General features: G+C 42.6%; 1 protein-coding gene across 1 annotated transcript in view; it reads left to right on the forward strand.

The window, feature by feature from the left end:
* Positions 1 to 1,492, forward strand: part of GSR (glutathione-disulfide reductase) — a 45,245-nt gene extending 43,753 nt beyond the window's left edge. The window contains exon 13 of the mRNA XM_060136425.1: positions 557 to 1,492. Within this exon, the coding sequence (XP_059992408.1) occupies positions 557 to 706 (150 nt within the window). The 3' untranslated portion in view covers positions 707 to 1,492. The remainder of the gene's footprint in view (positions 1 to 556) is intronic.
* The last annotated feature ends 12,314 nt before the right edge of the window (positions 1,493 to 13,806 follow it).

Genomic DNA, 13,806 nt, shown 5'->3' on the forward strand with positions numbered 1-13,806 from the left:
GGGAAAGATGGACTGTAATTGTCCAGTCCCCAGATGAATACAACTTTGCAGTTGTGATAGAACCATGATGGAGAAATATTGGGACTGAGAGCTCACATGATAGACAATTTAACTTGGTCAGGAAGGCAGGTGTAGCTATCTGAAGAATGAATGGGCTTTAACACTTAAAAGAGGGGAGGAAAGAGTGTCCAGACAGAGGGAACAGCCTGTGCAAAGGGGAGAGCATGGCGAATACTCAGGACGGGAGGAAGGCTGGTGAGTCCAGAGTGGGGAGAGCTGAGTGAGGTAGGCAGGGGAGGGACGTCAGGGCTGCGCGGGCCATGTAGGCTGTGTTATGCTATATTGGGATTAGAGATATAAGTTTTTTTAGAGGTTTTTAAATATCAGGTATCTCTCATGACTAATAAAAAATTTATTAGTGTACCTGATAAAAAAAATTGTGTGTGTGTGTGTGTGTGTGTGTGTACCTAGAAGGAGATTTATTACAAGGAGCTGGCTCCTACAGTTATGGAGATAAAAATTTTTACTTGAAGGATTTTTGTCTTTTCTGTCGCAGGTGGTTGGGATCCACATGCAGGGAATTGGATGTGATGAAATGCTGCAGGGTTTTGCGGTCGCAGTAAAAATGGGAGCAACAAAATCCGACTTTGATAACACTGTTGCCATTCATCCTACCTCTTCAGAAGAACTGGTCACCCTTCGTTGAGAACCCAGAGACTCGTATGGCCAGCAGCTGGACCACTAGACCTTCAGAAAGGAGCCAAATCTTCACGTTTACTTACCATTCCCATTGTATGTATTTCTTTATTGTAATCAGGATCTTCCAGTAGTGGAAATTTTCAGTAAACTTATTTATGTAATTAGAAATCTGTTTTGTTATCCAGGATTGATTTTCATTTGATTACATCTCTCAATAATTACTATTTGTTTTATTAATAGCTCTGTGCTGGCTGTTTTTTGTTTTGTTTTAGCCTCATCCTAAGTATAAAACCATATGAAGTACAGTGAAATTAATGTACTTGAATGAATATCACTTGCTAATTTTTATAGAGGAAGATGACAGCTGCTCTTCACATTTAAATAACGCAAGTACAGAGTCATTTTTTTTTTTTTTGAAGCCAGTACTGCGCTCTGCATATTACAAAGCTGCTGCAAGGATGTGAGTTTTCTCTAAAAGCATGTAACTTGAGAGGCCTGCCTCCTGTATTTTATTCTTTCTTTTGTTCTAAATGATTAAAAATGGTTTGTGTTACTTTTATGAGATGAAGTTCATCAAATTTGGGAAAGATTTGAGGAGGCTGGTTGCACAAGTGAGAGGGACATTTTAGAAGTGATCCGTGTTTTCAGATGTACTTCAAAAGTCCTTTCCTCTGCTAAGAGTTCATAGTTCGGTGAATGATTTCAGTTTTTGTATGTATTCTTGTCATTTTATTTTTTGAAAACTATTTCCAAAAATCTGAAAATAAAATTACAGTCTTTTCTTCTTATAAAATTTGTTATGAGTTTATGGGTAACAGTTCATTTTCTAAGAATATTTCACATTGAAGGGTCAGATGCCAATAGTGAGCTACCCTAAGTCGGCTTAAGACCTTATGGGGGAGAAAAGAGATTTCACTTTTATAAGTAAAGACCAGAGGTATAAAAGAAACATTTAGCAAATTTAATGTTTGAGTTGGAAGCACAGTCTAGAAATCATATAGGTTTTAATTTTAATTTTTATTTATTTATTTATTTTTTGCAGTACGCGGGCCTCTCACTGCTGTGGCCTCTCCTGTTGCGGAGCACAGGCTCCGGACGCGCAGGCTCAGCGGCCATGGCTCACGGGCCCAGCTGCTCCGCGGCATGTGGGATCTTCCCGGACCGGGGCATGAACCCGTGTCCCCTGCATGGGCAGGTGGACTCTCAACCACTGCGCCACCAGGGAAGCCCAAGTTTTTAGCATTTTATTTCCATTAGCCTTTACCAGCTACATAAGCTGGTTAAATTTTTCCATGGCTTTCAGCAGTGACTTAATGCTACTGACCTCTGTCATTAAGCTTTTACTGAATGTCTTTCTGGTTAGCCACGGCTAGGCTGCTGCACTGACAAATTAACTAAGTCTAGTTTCAAAGAAAAAAAAATACCACTGGTAACCAGGTAATGTAAATGTTGCAGCAAGCAAACAGGGTCTAAAAACCCGGACGTAGACTGACATGACACTGCCCCCTCTCCTCCACCAGCCTAAAAGGTAGTGGACCATGGTCCTGAGCTCCACTGACCTGGTGGGTTTCTCACTCTGCACAGGGCCCAAGCTTTGGGTGTGATTCCAGAAGGAAAAAGGAGAGGCCCCAGCGGTCATGTGTACTCTCACACCATGTGTTTTTTTTCTTTTTTTTTTAAGTTATTTTATTTTATTTTATTTATTTACTTATTTTTGGCTGCATTGGGTCTTCGTTGCAGCACACGGGCTGTCTCTAGTTGCGGTGAGAGGGAGCTGCTCTTCATTGCGGTGCACGGGCTTCTCACTGTGGTGGCTTCTCTTGTTGTGGAGCACAGGCTCCAGGCACGTGGGCTTCAGTAGTTGTGGCACGCGGGCTCAATAGTTGTGGCTCACGGGCTCTAGAGTGCAGGCTCAGTAGTTGTGGCGCACGGGCTTAGTTGCTCCATGGCATGTGGGATCTTCCCGGACCAGGGCTCGAACTCGTGTCCCCTGCATTAGCAGGCAGACTCTTAACCACTGCACCACCAGGGAAGTCCACACCATGTGTTTTTTATCTCAGGAACCCTCTGCACTGCTTTTTTTCTGGTTCTGGAGTAAACCAACCTGGAAGTAACCTTTTCCAGGGGTGGGTCTTCGTTCTCATCAGTTCTCGGCTCAGTCCAGCCCGCGAGCTGATCTGACCCTTTGCCGCCTCCGTTCCACAAGGCACTGGGGAAGGTACAGGTACACAAGGCAGCACATTGTAGGTGCTCAGTAGATGTTTATCGGAGGAAAGGCATGGTACTTGCTTTCTTTGAATAACCATATAATCTAGAATAGGAGAAAAAATTCTACACAACAAACTGCAGTTCAAAGCAGTGCATTAAGCGTGGGGTGACCTTATGGTTTATTGACTAGGATGGGACACTTTGGGGAGTGAGGGGGCCACCGTTAATTAATTGGGACAGTAGACACAGATTTGTACTGTTGGAGGAAAATGGGACAGTGCCACCCTAGCGAGGCATTGGAGAGGTGGAAGTATACAAGTTCAGAGAAGGCAGAAAGTACCATTTTGCTGGGAGAACTGAAGAAGGCTATGAGAAGGAAAGAGGTCAGGTAAGATCTGGAATTTGGGGGTTGTGCAGGAGGTCAGAGCGTGGGGCAGGCACAGTGGGGCAGACGTGGGCCACGTATCCGTGGGGAATGAGAGAGCTCAACTTGGTTGGAGCGCAGGAGTATGTGATAGCCTTATATGGAGTGTTCTTCCCCACTTGTGAGCCTCATGATCTGGTTATATATTGCCACATAACAAACTACCTGGAAACTTAGTGGCTTAAAACAGCAATCATCATATCTCATGATTTTGTGGGTCAGAAATTGGAGCAGGACTGAGCTTGCAAGGATGATTCTTCTGTTGATGTTGATAAAAATCACTTGGTGGTAATCAACTGGAGGATGGGCTGGTCTAGAGAGTCTGAAACCGTCACCCACGTGTCAGGCACTTGGGCAAGGATGACTGACTGGAAGGCTGGCCTCAGCTGGGACTGTCAACCAGAGTTGCCCACGTGTGGCCTCTCCAGCATGGTCGTCTCCGAGTTAATGGACTTACATGGAAGCTCAGGGCTCCCAGAGATTGTTCCGTGCTTCCTAGGCAGCCGCTGCAAGCTTTATGACCTAACCTTGGAAGTTCTAGAATGTCACTAATGCTAAGTGTTATCAATTAAGCAAGTCACAAAGGATTTAAGAGGGAGTGAATTGGACTTCAGCTCTCAGTGGGAAGAGGGGTCAATTTGTGGTCACCTTTAATCACACACACTAACAGCAATCTACTCATTTTACAGGGCTTGACTAAAACTACCTTTGCAAAGACTTTTCTTTTGTGGTCTTATGCATGTATTATGTGTTCCCATAACACCTTGTCATATGTGAGGTCTACACTCTGTGTTCACCTTGTGTATGTCACTTTCTACTTAGTGTCAATCATTTCTATATTCTCTATTTCAGTTTCATAATATTCCTGGTATATCATACAGTAACTTTGGCTGCAAGAGGACAAAGGTTTGTTATTGTGTGATTTTTGACACTAGGATCTATAGTATAAAAAAGAGCCAACATTTTAATCCTTAACCTTTTTGAAAAATGGGTAGGCAGGATTTTCAGGTCTTCAACAAACTCTGCATGAATCTTTCTGTGAATCTGACCTCCTGGATATAAATGCAGAGCTGTAAGAGGTGGATATAGAAGATTTCCATTGTGCCCTACTCTAAGAAATACTATTTTATTGCCATTACCATTGATAAAATAATTTAGCATGTTGATTCATCAATCAAGACCGCAGTCAACATTTTAAAGGTAAGAATAATTGTATACAGTCATTCCTGGGTTTTATATAGTATATTTTAAGTGCTATTTAATGTGTTAGGAGCAGTTTCAAAAAATAAAAAGTGGTGGATGGTAGAGCTGGGGTTAAATCTAGATTTTACATAAAATTTTTATGCAAAGAATTCCCCTTTAAAGTTCTTTCTCTGTAAGTTGTGTAAGTAGACATTTGTCCTTTTTGCCTGTTCAACCTCAAGACTCCATAAGTTTGGGGAATGCCAACCTTGTGAGCCTTGGAGACAAAGCCCAACTCCCCACATAGAACCCCAAAATGCTAGGTGCGTGACTTCTCAGGCTCCCTTGCAGCTAGGGAGGAGGCATATGACATAGGCTTGGCCAATCAGATGCACCCATTCCTGACTATTCAGAAACCAGTGATGCAAAGAAACAGGTATAGGAGAATCCATTCTAGTGGCAAGTGATGGCAGTTGTGGCAATAATATCAAGGGGCAGCCTGGCGGCAGTCCCAGTGCCTGCCATGTTGGTTTCTAGCTACAGTGATTACAACACCGTGACAGCAATGCTGACCTCACTGGCCCATTTCAGAGTCATGGTTTTGGCCACTGTGTCTCTGGCTGCCTAACTTCTGAACCTGGGTCACCAGCCCTCCCAGAATTCTGTGAGGTACCATACATAGTATACCATTCCTTTGACTTAAATTAGCCCATGTCAACTTTCAGTGGTTCTCTAAGAACTGTGACTGATACAGTTTTATTTTCTTCAATTACAAGAAAGCTTATCCACCTATTACAGCACTTGTGCATTGCCATTAAGTATGTGTCCATGTACCTGTCCTTTGCTCCTTTCAAAGCCAGGGAGCACGCCCTACACATCTTTGTACTGTGTGTTCCTCCTGTTTACTTCAGTGCCCAGTACTGTTGAATTGAATGACTGGGAGTAGTGGAAGATGACACTAGAAAATTAGGTTGTGATGTTTGGAGAGGACCTTGATAAATGGATGAAAAGATTAGCAATAAGGAATCACTGAAGACTGTGAAAGGAGGAAATGCCATCAAAGTGGGATTGGAAGTTGAAGGTGGAAATAGCAAAAAAGTAGCGACTTGGGTGGGGATGAGCAGTGAGGCTGTGACTGTCTTTGTGTGAGTTCATAAAGGGCCTGGACTAGGGTGGTGGTAGTGGGAATGGAAAGGAACACGTGCAAGAAAATTTGCAATAGAAGAATCTGCAGAATTTGTGAACTGATTTGAGTCTGGGGCTTGAGGGAAAGGGAAGAGTCAAAACTAGCCCTGACCTTTCCAGCATGAGAGCTGGGAGAAGGATGATACCATTAATAGAAAGACCATTAATAAAATACCAAGACAGACAGAAACTGGTTGAAAGGGAGCGGGTGCTAAGTTTTAGACATGTTGAGTTTGTGGTCTCAGTAGGGATCTGGAAATAAAAAAGCTGGAATTTGGGAGAAAAGTCAGGACTAGGGAGACAGATTTGTGAATTACACGCCTGGAGGTCATAGTTAAAGTCACGAGTATATCCATGACCCTTAAGACAAGGAGTGTGAAGAGAGAGAAGAGGCCAGAGCATCAATAATGCCCACATTTAAGGGATGGATAAAGGGCGAACGCCTCGGAGGAAAGGGACAGAATAGAAGTAAAGTCGTGGGGAAGGAGCTCCAGGAAGAGAGAGAAAAGAGTCTTAGGCCACTGAGCCTAAAGGCAGAAGCAAGTTCACAGCAGTGTCAGTGTCCTTCAGCCAAGGGCCACAGGAATCTCTGTCTTTGAACAAGGTGCGTTATTGCTTGGTGGTGGTGAGGAGTGACATAGAGGGTTATGGGGCGTGTTAGTAAGAGTTCTTTCTGACAGAACCTATTGTAGGATATGGGCTTTCACTGGGTATCTTTGGGGAGGGTCTCAGGAAGCAGAGTTTGGCTGTAGACTGATAGCAGAAAGCGGGGGGCAATTCTATGACTGGGTATTGCAGTGGGGCGGCAGCTCCCCTAACCCCCATTACTAATAATTGGTAAAGAAGCAGCATCAACTCATTCAGTAAGAGAGGGGATGTTTGGTATTTTGTGCTGCACAGCGACCTTGTCTAAATCTATGAGATTTTTGTCCAACAGGAGAACGATATGGTTCAGCTGTGAGCCTCAGATCCATTCTCAGACATCAGGGCTGTTATTTTCTTTCCCAGGAGGTTATTGGGGACTTTTGAGATTCCAATTTTAGTAGATATGTAGGGAGAAAGAGCAAAATAAAAGTGGCTAAAAGGAGATTCCATGGTTGAGAAAGCAGCAACTTCAAACTACTCACTCATTCAAAAGAATTCATTTTCTGCCTATTAAGGCCCATCTCTGAAGATAAGAAGATTGCTAGGGAGGGCTGGGTGAAACTATTTGAAGATGAAAAAAAAAAATCTGCATATTTTTCCTGAGGGGATGGAGCCAGTAACCAAGGAGGGAGGGGAATTGATGCTGACACAAGAGGTGATAATGGAAGGAATAGACTCTTTCACAACAAACCACAACAAACACTGAACAGTTTTTAATGCCTCTTTTATTTTTTGGCCACACCATGCCGGCTTGTGGGATCCTCGTTCCCTGACCAGGGATCAAACCTGGGCCCTCGGCACAGTGGAAGCACGGAGTCCCAACACCTGGACCGCCAGGAAATCCTCTTTTAATGCTTTTTAAGATGTCTTTTTTTTTTTTTTTCATTTTGTGTGGGCAAAAAGATCTGTTTGCTTCAAGATTAGGGATAATGATGTGTTTATCCTTATTAATGCCATGCCAACCTCCGAGATAGATCTATGGTTCCTCAGATAGACAACCCCAAACTTGAACACTGGCCCCAATCTACCTTTCCAGCCTTATGTCCCATCTCAGACTCCACATTCCAGCCAGACTGGCAGGACAACTCTTCCATCCTAGCCAACACCTTCTGTCTGGTAAAGATAGTGTATGCGCCAGTTCCAGCACCATCTCCTCTCATGGCCTCTTCTGGGTCTCTGCCTGTGCTATCCTGCACTTCCCTTCCATAGCGCTGACTCCTGTCTCCCGGCCAAAGCACATTGTCTGACCTCTTTCCAAAGCACATTCTCTGACCTCTTTCCAAAGCACTTTTCTTTTTTTCTTTTGACCTGGCCTCGGCTTGTGGGATCTTAGTTCCCCGACCAGGGATTGAACCTGGGCCCCAGTAGTGAAAGCACTGGTCCTAACCACTGGACCACCAGGGAATTCCACGAAGCATTTTGATTATACCTTCTAGAGGACTTTTCACAGCCTGACTTGCACTCAAGATCTTTGTTAAACTCTTCGAAGACAGAAAGAATGTTTTTTTTCACTCTAGTATTTGTTTACTCCTCCTCACACTCAAACATCACAGATGATAAACGTTTATTTGTGGGATCAAAGTACACCGGAGACAAGTGAATCAAATTATCCCAAAACATTAAACTTCTCCCTGTTGATAAAGTTAACACTTTTTGACAGGTCTATCTATCATCTATCTATCTAGAGATTTCTCCAGTATACTGGTATCCAGTATATAGTATATACTATACATAGAAATAGAGATGTATCTGTATAGAGCTCTCTCTCTTTCTGTATATATATCCTACAAATTAATGAGAAGCTGTTCATTTAAAGTAGGCAAAAGAAATGATCAGACCATTCACATAAATGAAAACTGAATGGCTGGTATATGAGAAAATGTTCAACTTCTCTAGTAATCAGGCAAATAAAAATGGGTATAGATGCCCATTAGGTTTAAAAAATATATGTCTGATGATATATTCTTCTACATACATGGGCGCAGACCGTGGTGATTATCTGCTCAGTAATTACTCCCCTTCTTAGTTCTGTTGGCAAAACCTCAATTTTGTTCTAAATTTCACTTTGCTTATTCATGCACTCAAAAAAGGCTACTCCCTTCCCACCCACAGAAAAATGAATCATGTTTGCCTGAGGTTGTCAGTGGTTTCTTTCCCTTTAATAGTGATTGGTTTAGGCAAAGGTATGAATCAATAACTTCATCCCGGCCAAGAGCTACCCAGGAGGAAGTCTGTTTGTGTGTCGAGGTAGGGGATCAGAGCTCTGGTAGAGGTTTTCTTTATCCATTAAAAGTGATACAGGGGGGCTTCCCTGGTGGCGCAGTGGTTGAGAGTTCGCCTGCTGATGCAGGGGACGTGGGTTCGTGCCCTGGTTCAGGAAGATCCCACATGCCGCGGAGCGGCTGGGCCCGTGAGCCATGGCCGCTGAGCCTGCGCGTCCGGAGCCTGTGCTCCGCAATGGGAGAGGCCACAACAGTGAGAGGCCCGCGTACCGCAAAAAAAAAAAAAATTGTCTAGGCATTCTGTCAGTTCTCAGGCATTCATCCCCACCACATTATGGAAACTGCCCTTGTGAAGGTCACCAATGACTATATGATATGAAACCTAATGGTTAATTCTCAAGTCTCATCTAGCACGTCCTCCCACCAGTATTTGACATTTGGTCAACATTTCCTTCTTGAAATATTTCTTCACTTGTCTTCTGGGACACCCACTCTTTCTTGGTTCTCTTTGTCTTCACTGCCCCCTTCTCAGCATCCTTGGTGGTCTTCCTTCGTGGGTCCTAGCGCTCAATCCTTGGCCTTCTTTTCTTCTCTATCTTCATTCACTCCCTAGATGAGCTGATCCAGTTCCATGGCTTTAAGTACCGTCTCTAAACTAACTCCTATAGCCAACTGCCTACCCAACAGCTCCATCTAGGTAGCTAATAGGCATTGTCAACTTAATGTGGTCAAATGAACTCACTTCCTCCTCCAAACCTGCTTCTTTCCCGGTGCTTGCCATCTCAGTACATGGATCACCGCTCACTCAGTTACTCAAAATAAAGATTTGTAGTCATCCTTGACTTCATTCTTTTTTTTTTTTTACCATATTTCTACAATTTTAAGGTGTCTATCACCATTGTATCTATTTTTCCTATACTACAGGTACTAGACTGTATATCTATATCATAGTGTACTATGCTCTACTGTTCTGTGCTGTACTACAGATCTCCTTGGTGCCGTAGGAGTTAATTTCCCATGCTACTGTAGCTCCAAGGGGGTTAGAGGCTTCTAGGAATCTCCATTTAATTTTAGCTTATTTATTTAAAATGTCTTTGTTGTTTATATTTTTTCTCTTTTTCTATTGCTGAAGCTGTGGTAATAGGAGCAAACACTTCGCCTGGGCTACAGAGTCTACCTCAAGGGGGACAGAGAGGAGGCAAGGCTGTCCTTCTGTAGTGAAGTCAGTGCCTCATTTTAGTGCATTTCAATTATTCTAGAAAAAACCTTTAATATTTTCCTTATTTTTTAAAATGAATAATTCTGCCCGTTAAATATAAACCCTGAGAATGGAAGCCAAATCTTGTTTCCTTTCTTTTGCACAGATTATTTCTTTTAGTTTTAAATTCTAGCCTGGGAGCCTCTTCTTCCTCACTTTTAAGTTGTATTTCGTATTTTGAATTTTTGTTCTTGAGAATTTTCAGTTTTCTCGGGGGCCAGCTCTATGTAGTAGAATAAATACTGGCTGGCAGATCCCTGGCAGTGGATCAGCCCTCACGCTATTAAAGACGCATCATCCTTGAGCATCTTATGGTACAGCCTTTTAAAAATGGTTAGATTATTTATTTATTGTATTTTTAAAAAATATTTATTTATTTGGTTGTACTGGGTCTTAGTTGCGGCAGGCAGGCTCCTTAGTTGCGGTTCACCAGCTCCTTATTGCAGCACTCAGCCTTCCCAGTTGTGGCATGCGAACTCCCAGCCTCGGCATGCCTGTGGGATCTAGTTCCCTGACCAGGGATCGAACCCGGGCCCCCTGCACTGGGAGCCTGGAGTCCTATTCACTGAGCCACCAGGGAAGTCCCTATTTATTGTATTTTTAACTGCCCTATATATTTGAAAAGAATGTAGGATTAATCCTGGCCATACTCTTTTGATTATAATGTTTTATATTTTTTATTTTATTATTTTTTTTAACATCTTTATTGGAGTATAATTGCTTTACAATGGTATGTTAGTTTCAGCTTCACAACAAAATGAATCAGTTATATATATACATATATTCCCATATCTCTTCCTGCTTGCATCTCCCTCCCTCCCACCCTCCCTATCCCACCCCTCCAGGCGGTCACAAAGCACCGAGCTGATCTCCCTGTGCTATGCGGCTGCTTCCCACTAGCTATCTACCTTACGTTTGGTAGTGTATATATGTCCATGCCTCTTTATCGCTTTGTCACCGTTTACCCTTCCCCCCCTCCCCATAGCCTCAAGTCCATTCTCTAGTAAGTCTGTGTCTTTATTCCTGTTTCACCCCTAGGTTTTTCATGACATTTCTTTTTCTTAAATTCCATATATATGTGTTAGCATACGGTATTTGTCTCTCTCTTTCTGACTTACTTCACTCTGTATGACAGACTCTAGGTCTATCCACCTCATTACAAATAGCTCAATTTTGTCTCTTTTTATGGCTGAGTAATATTCCATTGTATATATGTGCCACATCTTCTTTATCCATTCATCCGATGATGGACACTTAGGTTGTTTCCATCTCCGGGCTATTGTAAATAGAGCTGCAATGAACATTTTGGTACATGACTCTTTTTGAATTTTGGTTTTCTCAGGGTATATGCCCAGTAGTGGGATTGCTGGGTCATATGGTAGTTCTATTTGTAGCTTTTTAAGGAACCTCCATACTGTTCTCCACAGTGGCTGTATCAATTTACATTCCCACCAACAGTGTAAGAGGGTTCCCTTTTCTCCACACCCTCTCCAGCGTTTATTGTTTCTAGATTTTTTGATGATGGCCATTCTGACTGGTGTGAGATGATATCTCATTGTAGTTTTGATTTGCATTTCTCTCATGATTAGTGATGTTGAGCATTCTTTCATGTGTTTGTTGGCACTCTGTATATCTTCTTTGGAGAAATGTCTATTTAGGTCTTCTGCCCATTTTTGGATTGGGTTGTTTGTTTTTTTGTTATTAAGCTGCATGAGCTGCTTATAAATTTTGGAGATTAATCCTTTGTCAGTTGCTTCATTTGTAAATATTTTCTCCCATTCTGAGGGTTGTCTTTTGGTCTTGTTTATGGTTTCCTTTGCTGCGCAAAAGCTTTGAAGTTTCATTAGGTCCCATTTGTTTACTTTTGTTTTTATTTCCATTTCTCTAGGAGGTGGGTCAGAAAGGACCTTGCTGTGATTTATGTCATAGAGTGTTCTGCCTATGTTTTCCTCTAAGAGTTTGATAGTTTCTGGCCTTACATTTAGGTCTTTAATCCATTTTGAGCTTATTTTTCTGTATGGTGTTAGGGAGTGATCTAATCTCATACTTTTACATGTAGCTGTCCAGGACTTCATTCTTTAAGTGAAAGTTTTTCTGATGGCTTATAATGAAGGTGCTGCCAGGCAAGGGGTTATTGGGACAACTCACTTTCATACTATGGACCCTAATTGAGAAAAGGATGGTGTTAAAGTAGAGAGAGACTAACTATAGATGTTGTGTGGGGAGATCAGTTGACTACTTAGGAAGAGTTTTGATGAAGTCAGTAGGACATAGGTTGGTATTTAGCTTTATGGGAGCAAAAGCTAAAAAGTTTCAGTGCATTCACACTCTGTCAGGCTAGGGATGAACTCAGTGGCTTTCAGCCATGAAGTTTATTTCTCATACATGCTACATGTCTATTGTGGATGGGCCATAGCTCTGCTCCATGTCATCTTCACTCCAGGATTGGGTTGACAAAGTGCCCCAATCTGGAATATGGCAGGGGAAAAGCAAGATGGTGAATCACAAGCTAGCTCTTAAATTAAAGCTTCTCCTTAGATGTTACACGTGTCCATTAGCCAAAGCAAGTCACATGCCACGCCTATGTTTAGCAGGGCGGACAGTATAATCTTCCTTCAGGAAGAAGAGGTGAATCATTATGAACAATTATACAACCTACCACAGAGGCCATTGGATTTGGCAATTGGGAAATCATCAGTGACCTTTGAAAAGAATTTAACTGGAGACTTGGGTTCTAATAATAAGAATAACTATAATTTAGTGATTACCTGCTATAGTCCACATACTGTGGTGAGTTCTTTACATTTATTATCTCATGTAATCTTTGTTACGGGCTGCATGTTGGTGTCCCCCTCAAATTCATACATTGAAACCTAACCCCCAGTGGGATGGTATCGGGGTTAGGGTCTTTGGGAGGTAATTAAGTGGGTGGAAGCTTCATGGTGGGGTTAGTGCTTATAAGAAGAGACAGGACAGGGACTTCCCTGGCAGTCCAGTTGTTAAGACTCCGTGCTTCCACTGCAGGGGGCATGGGTTCGATCCCTGGTCAGGGAACTAAGATCCCACATGCCACATGGCATGGCCAAAAAATGAAAAAAAAAAAAAAGAGACAGGAGAGAGCTTGTTTCCCACCAGACACTGGTTGTTTTGCCACCTTGATCTTGGATTTTCCGGCCTCCAGAACTGTGAGAAAGAAATGTTTTTTGTTTAAGCCACCCAGTCTATGGTAATTTGTTATAGCAGCCCAACCTGAGATAATCCTTTCCATTACCGGTGAGGAAATGCAGGTTTACAGAGATTAAATATTGGTTTAAGGTCATATGACTACTGGTAAGTGGTGGAGCAGAGATTCAGGCCAGTTCTGGCTCCAAGGCCAGTATTTTAACCCTTGCAGATTGAAACTTATCAAGCAGAGGCAATAGCAATTTTTTTTTTGAGAAGGCTTGTGAGAGAGAGGATTGTAGGGCCGCGGAATGCGCCAGCACAAAATATGCCACCTGGGCTTGAGGATTGTTTTGAGCTGACGACAACTGAGGAGAAGCAGATATAAGAAAAGCTCTCTGTCCTCCCCGTTTGCCTAAAAGTAGGACATAAATTTGTGAAGGTGTGCCCCGTCCTCTCTCTACCAGGAAGGACAAAAGTTAATCAATGGAGACAACTTTAGACCCTTCTCACCCCAGAGATGGCACCAGAGGAAGCTATATAACAAACTTTACTAACTAGCCCTTATCTTCCATTAGTTTCCCCAGATGTTTACCTTTACACAGCTTACCACCCTAGAAACTCAACGTCATTTTTGTTCAAAATCTCGTCACTTCTCTAAAAAAGTATTGTTCTTTTGTTAAGATGCTAAGTAAGAGAATTCCTTAGCAGCCCAGTGGTTAGGACTTTGCACTTTTACTGCTGAGGTGCGGGTTCAATCCCTGAATCCTTGGTCGGGGATGTAGAATCCCTCAAACCGTGGAGTGTGGCCAAAAAAAAAA

The sequence above is a fragment of the Lagenorhynchus albirostris genome, chromosome 21 (genome assembly GCF_949774975.1).
Source record: "Lagenorhynchus albirostris chromosome 21, mLagAlb1.1, whole genome shotgun sequence".
NCBI lineage: Eukaryota > Metazoa > Chordata > Mammalia > Artiodactyla > Delphinidae > Lagenorhynchus > Lagenorhynchus albirostris.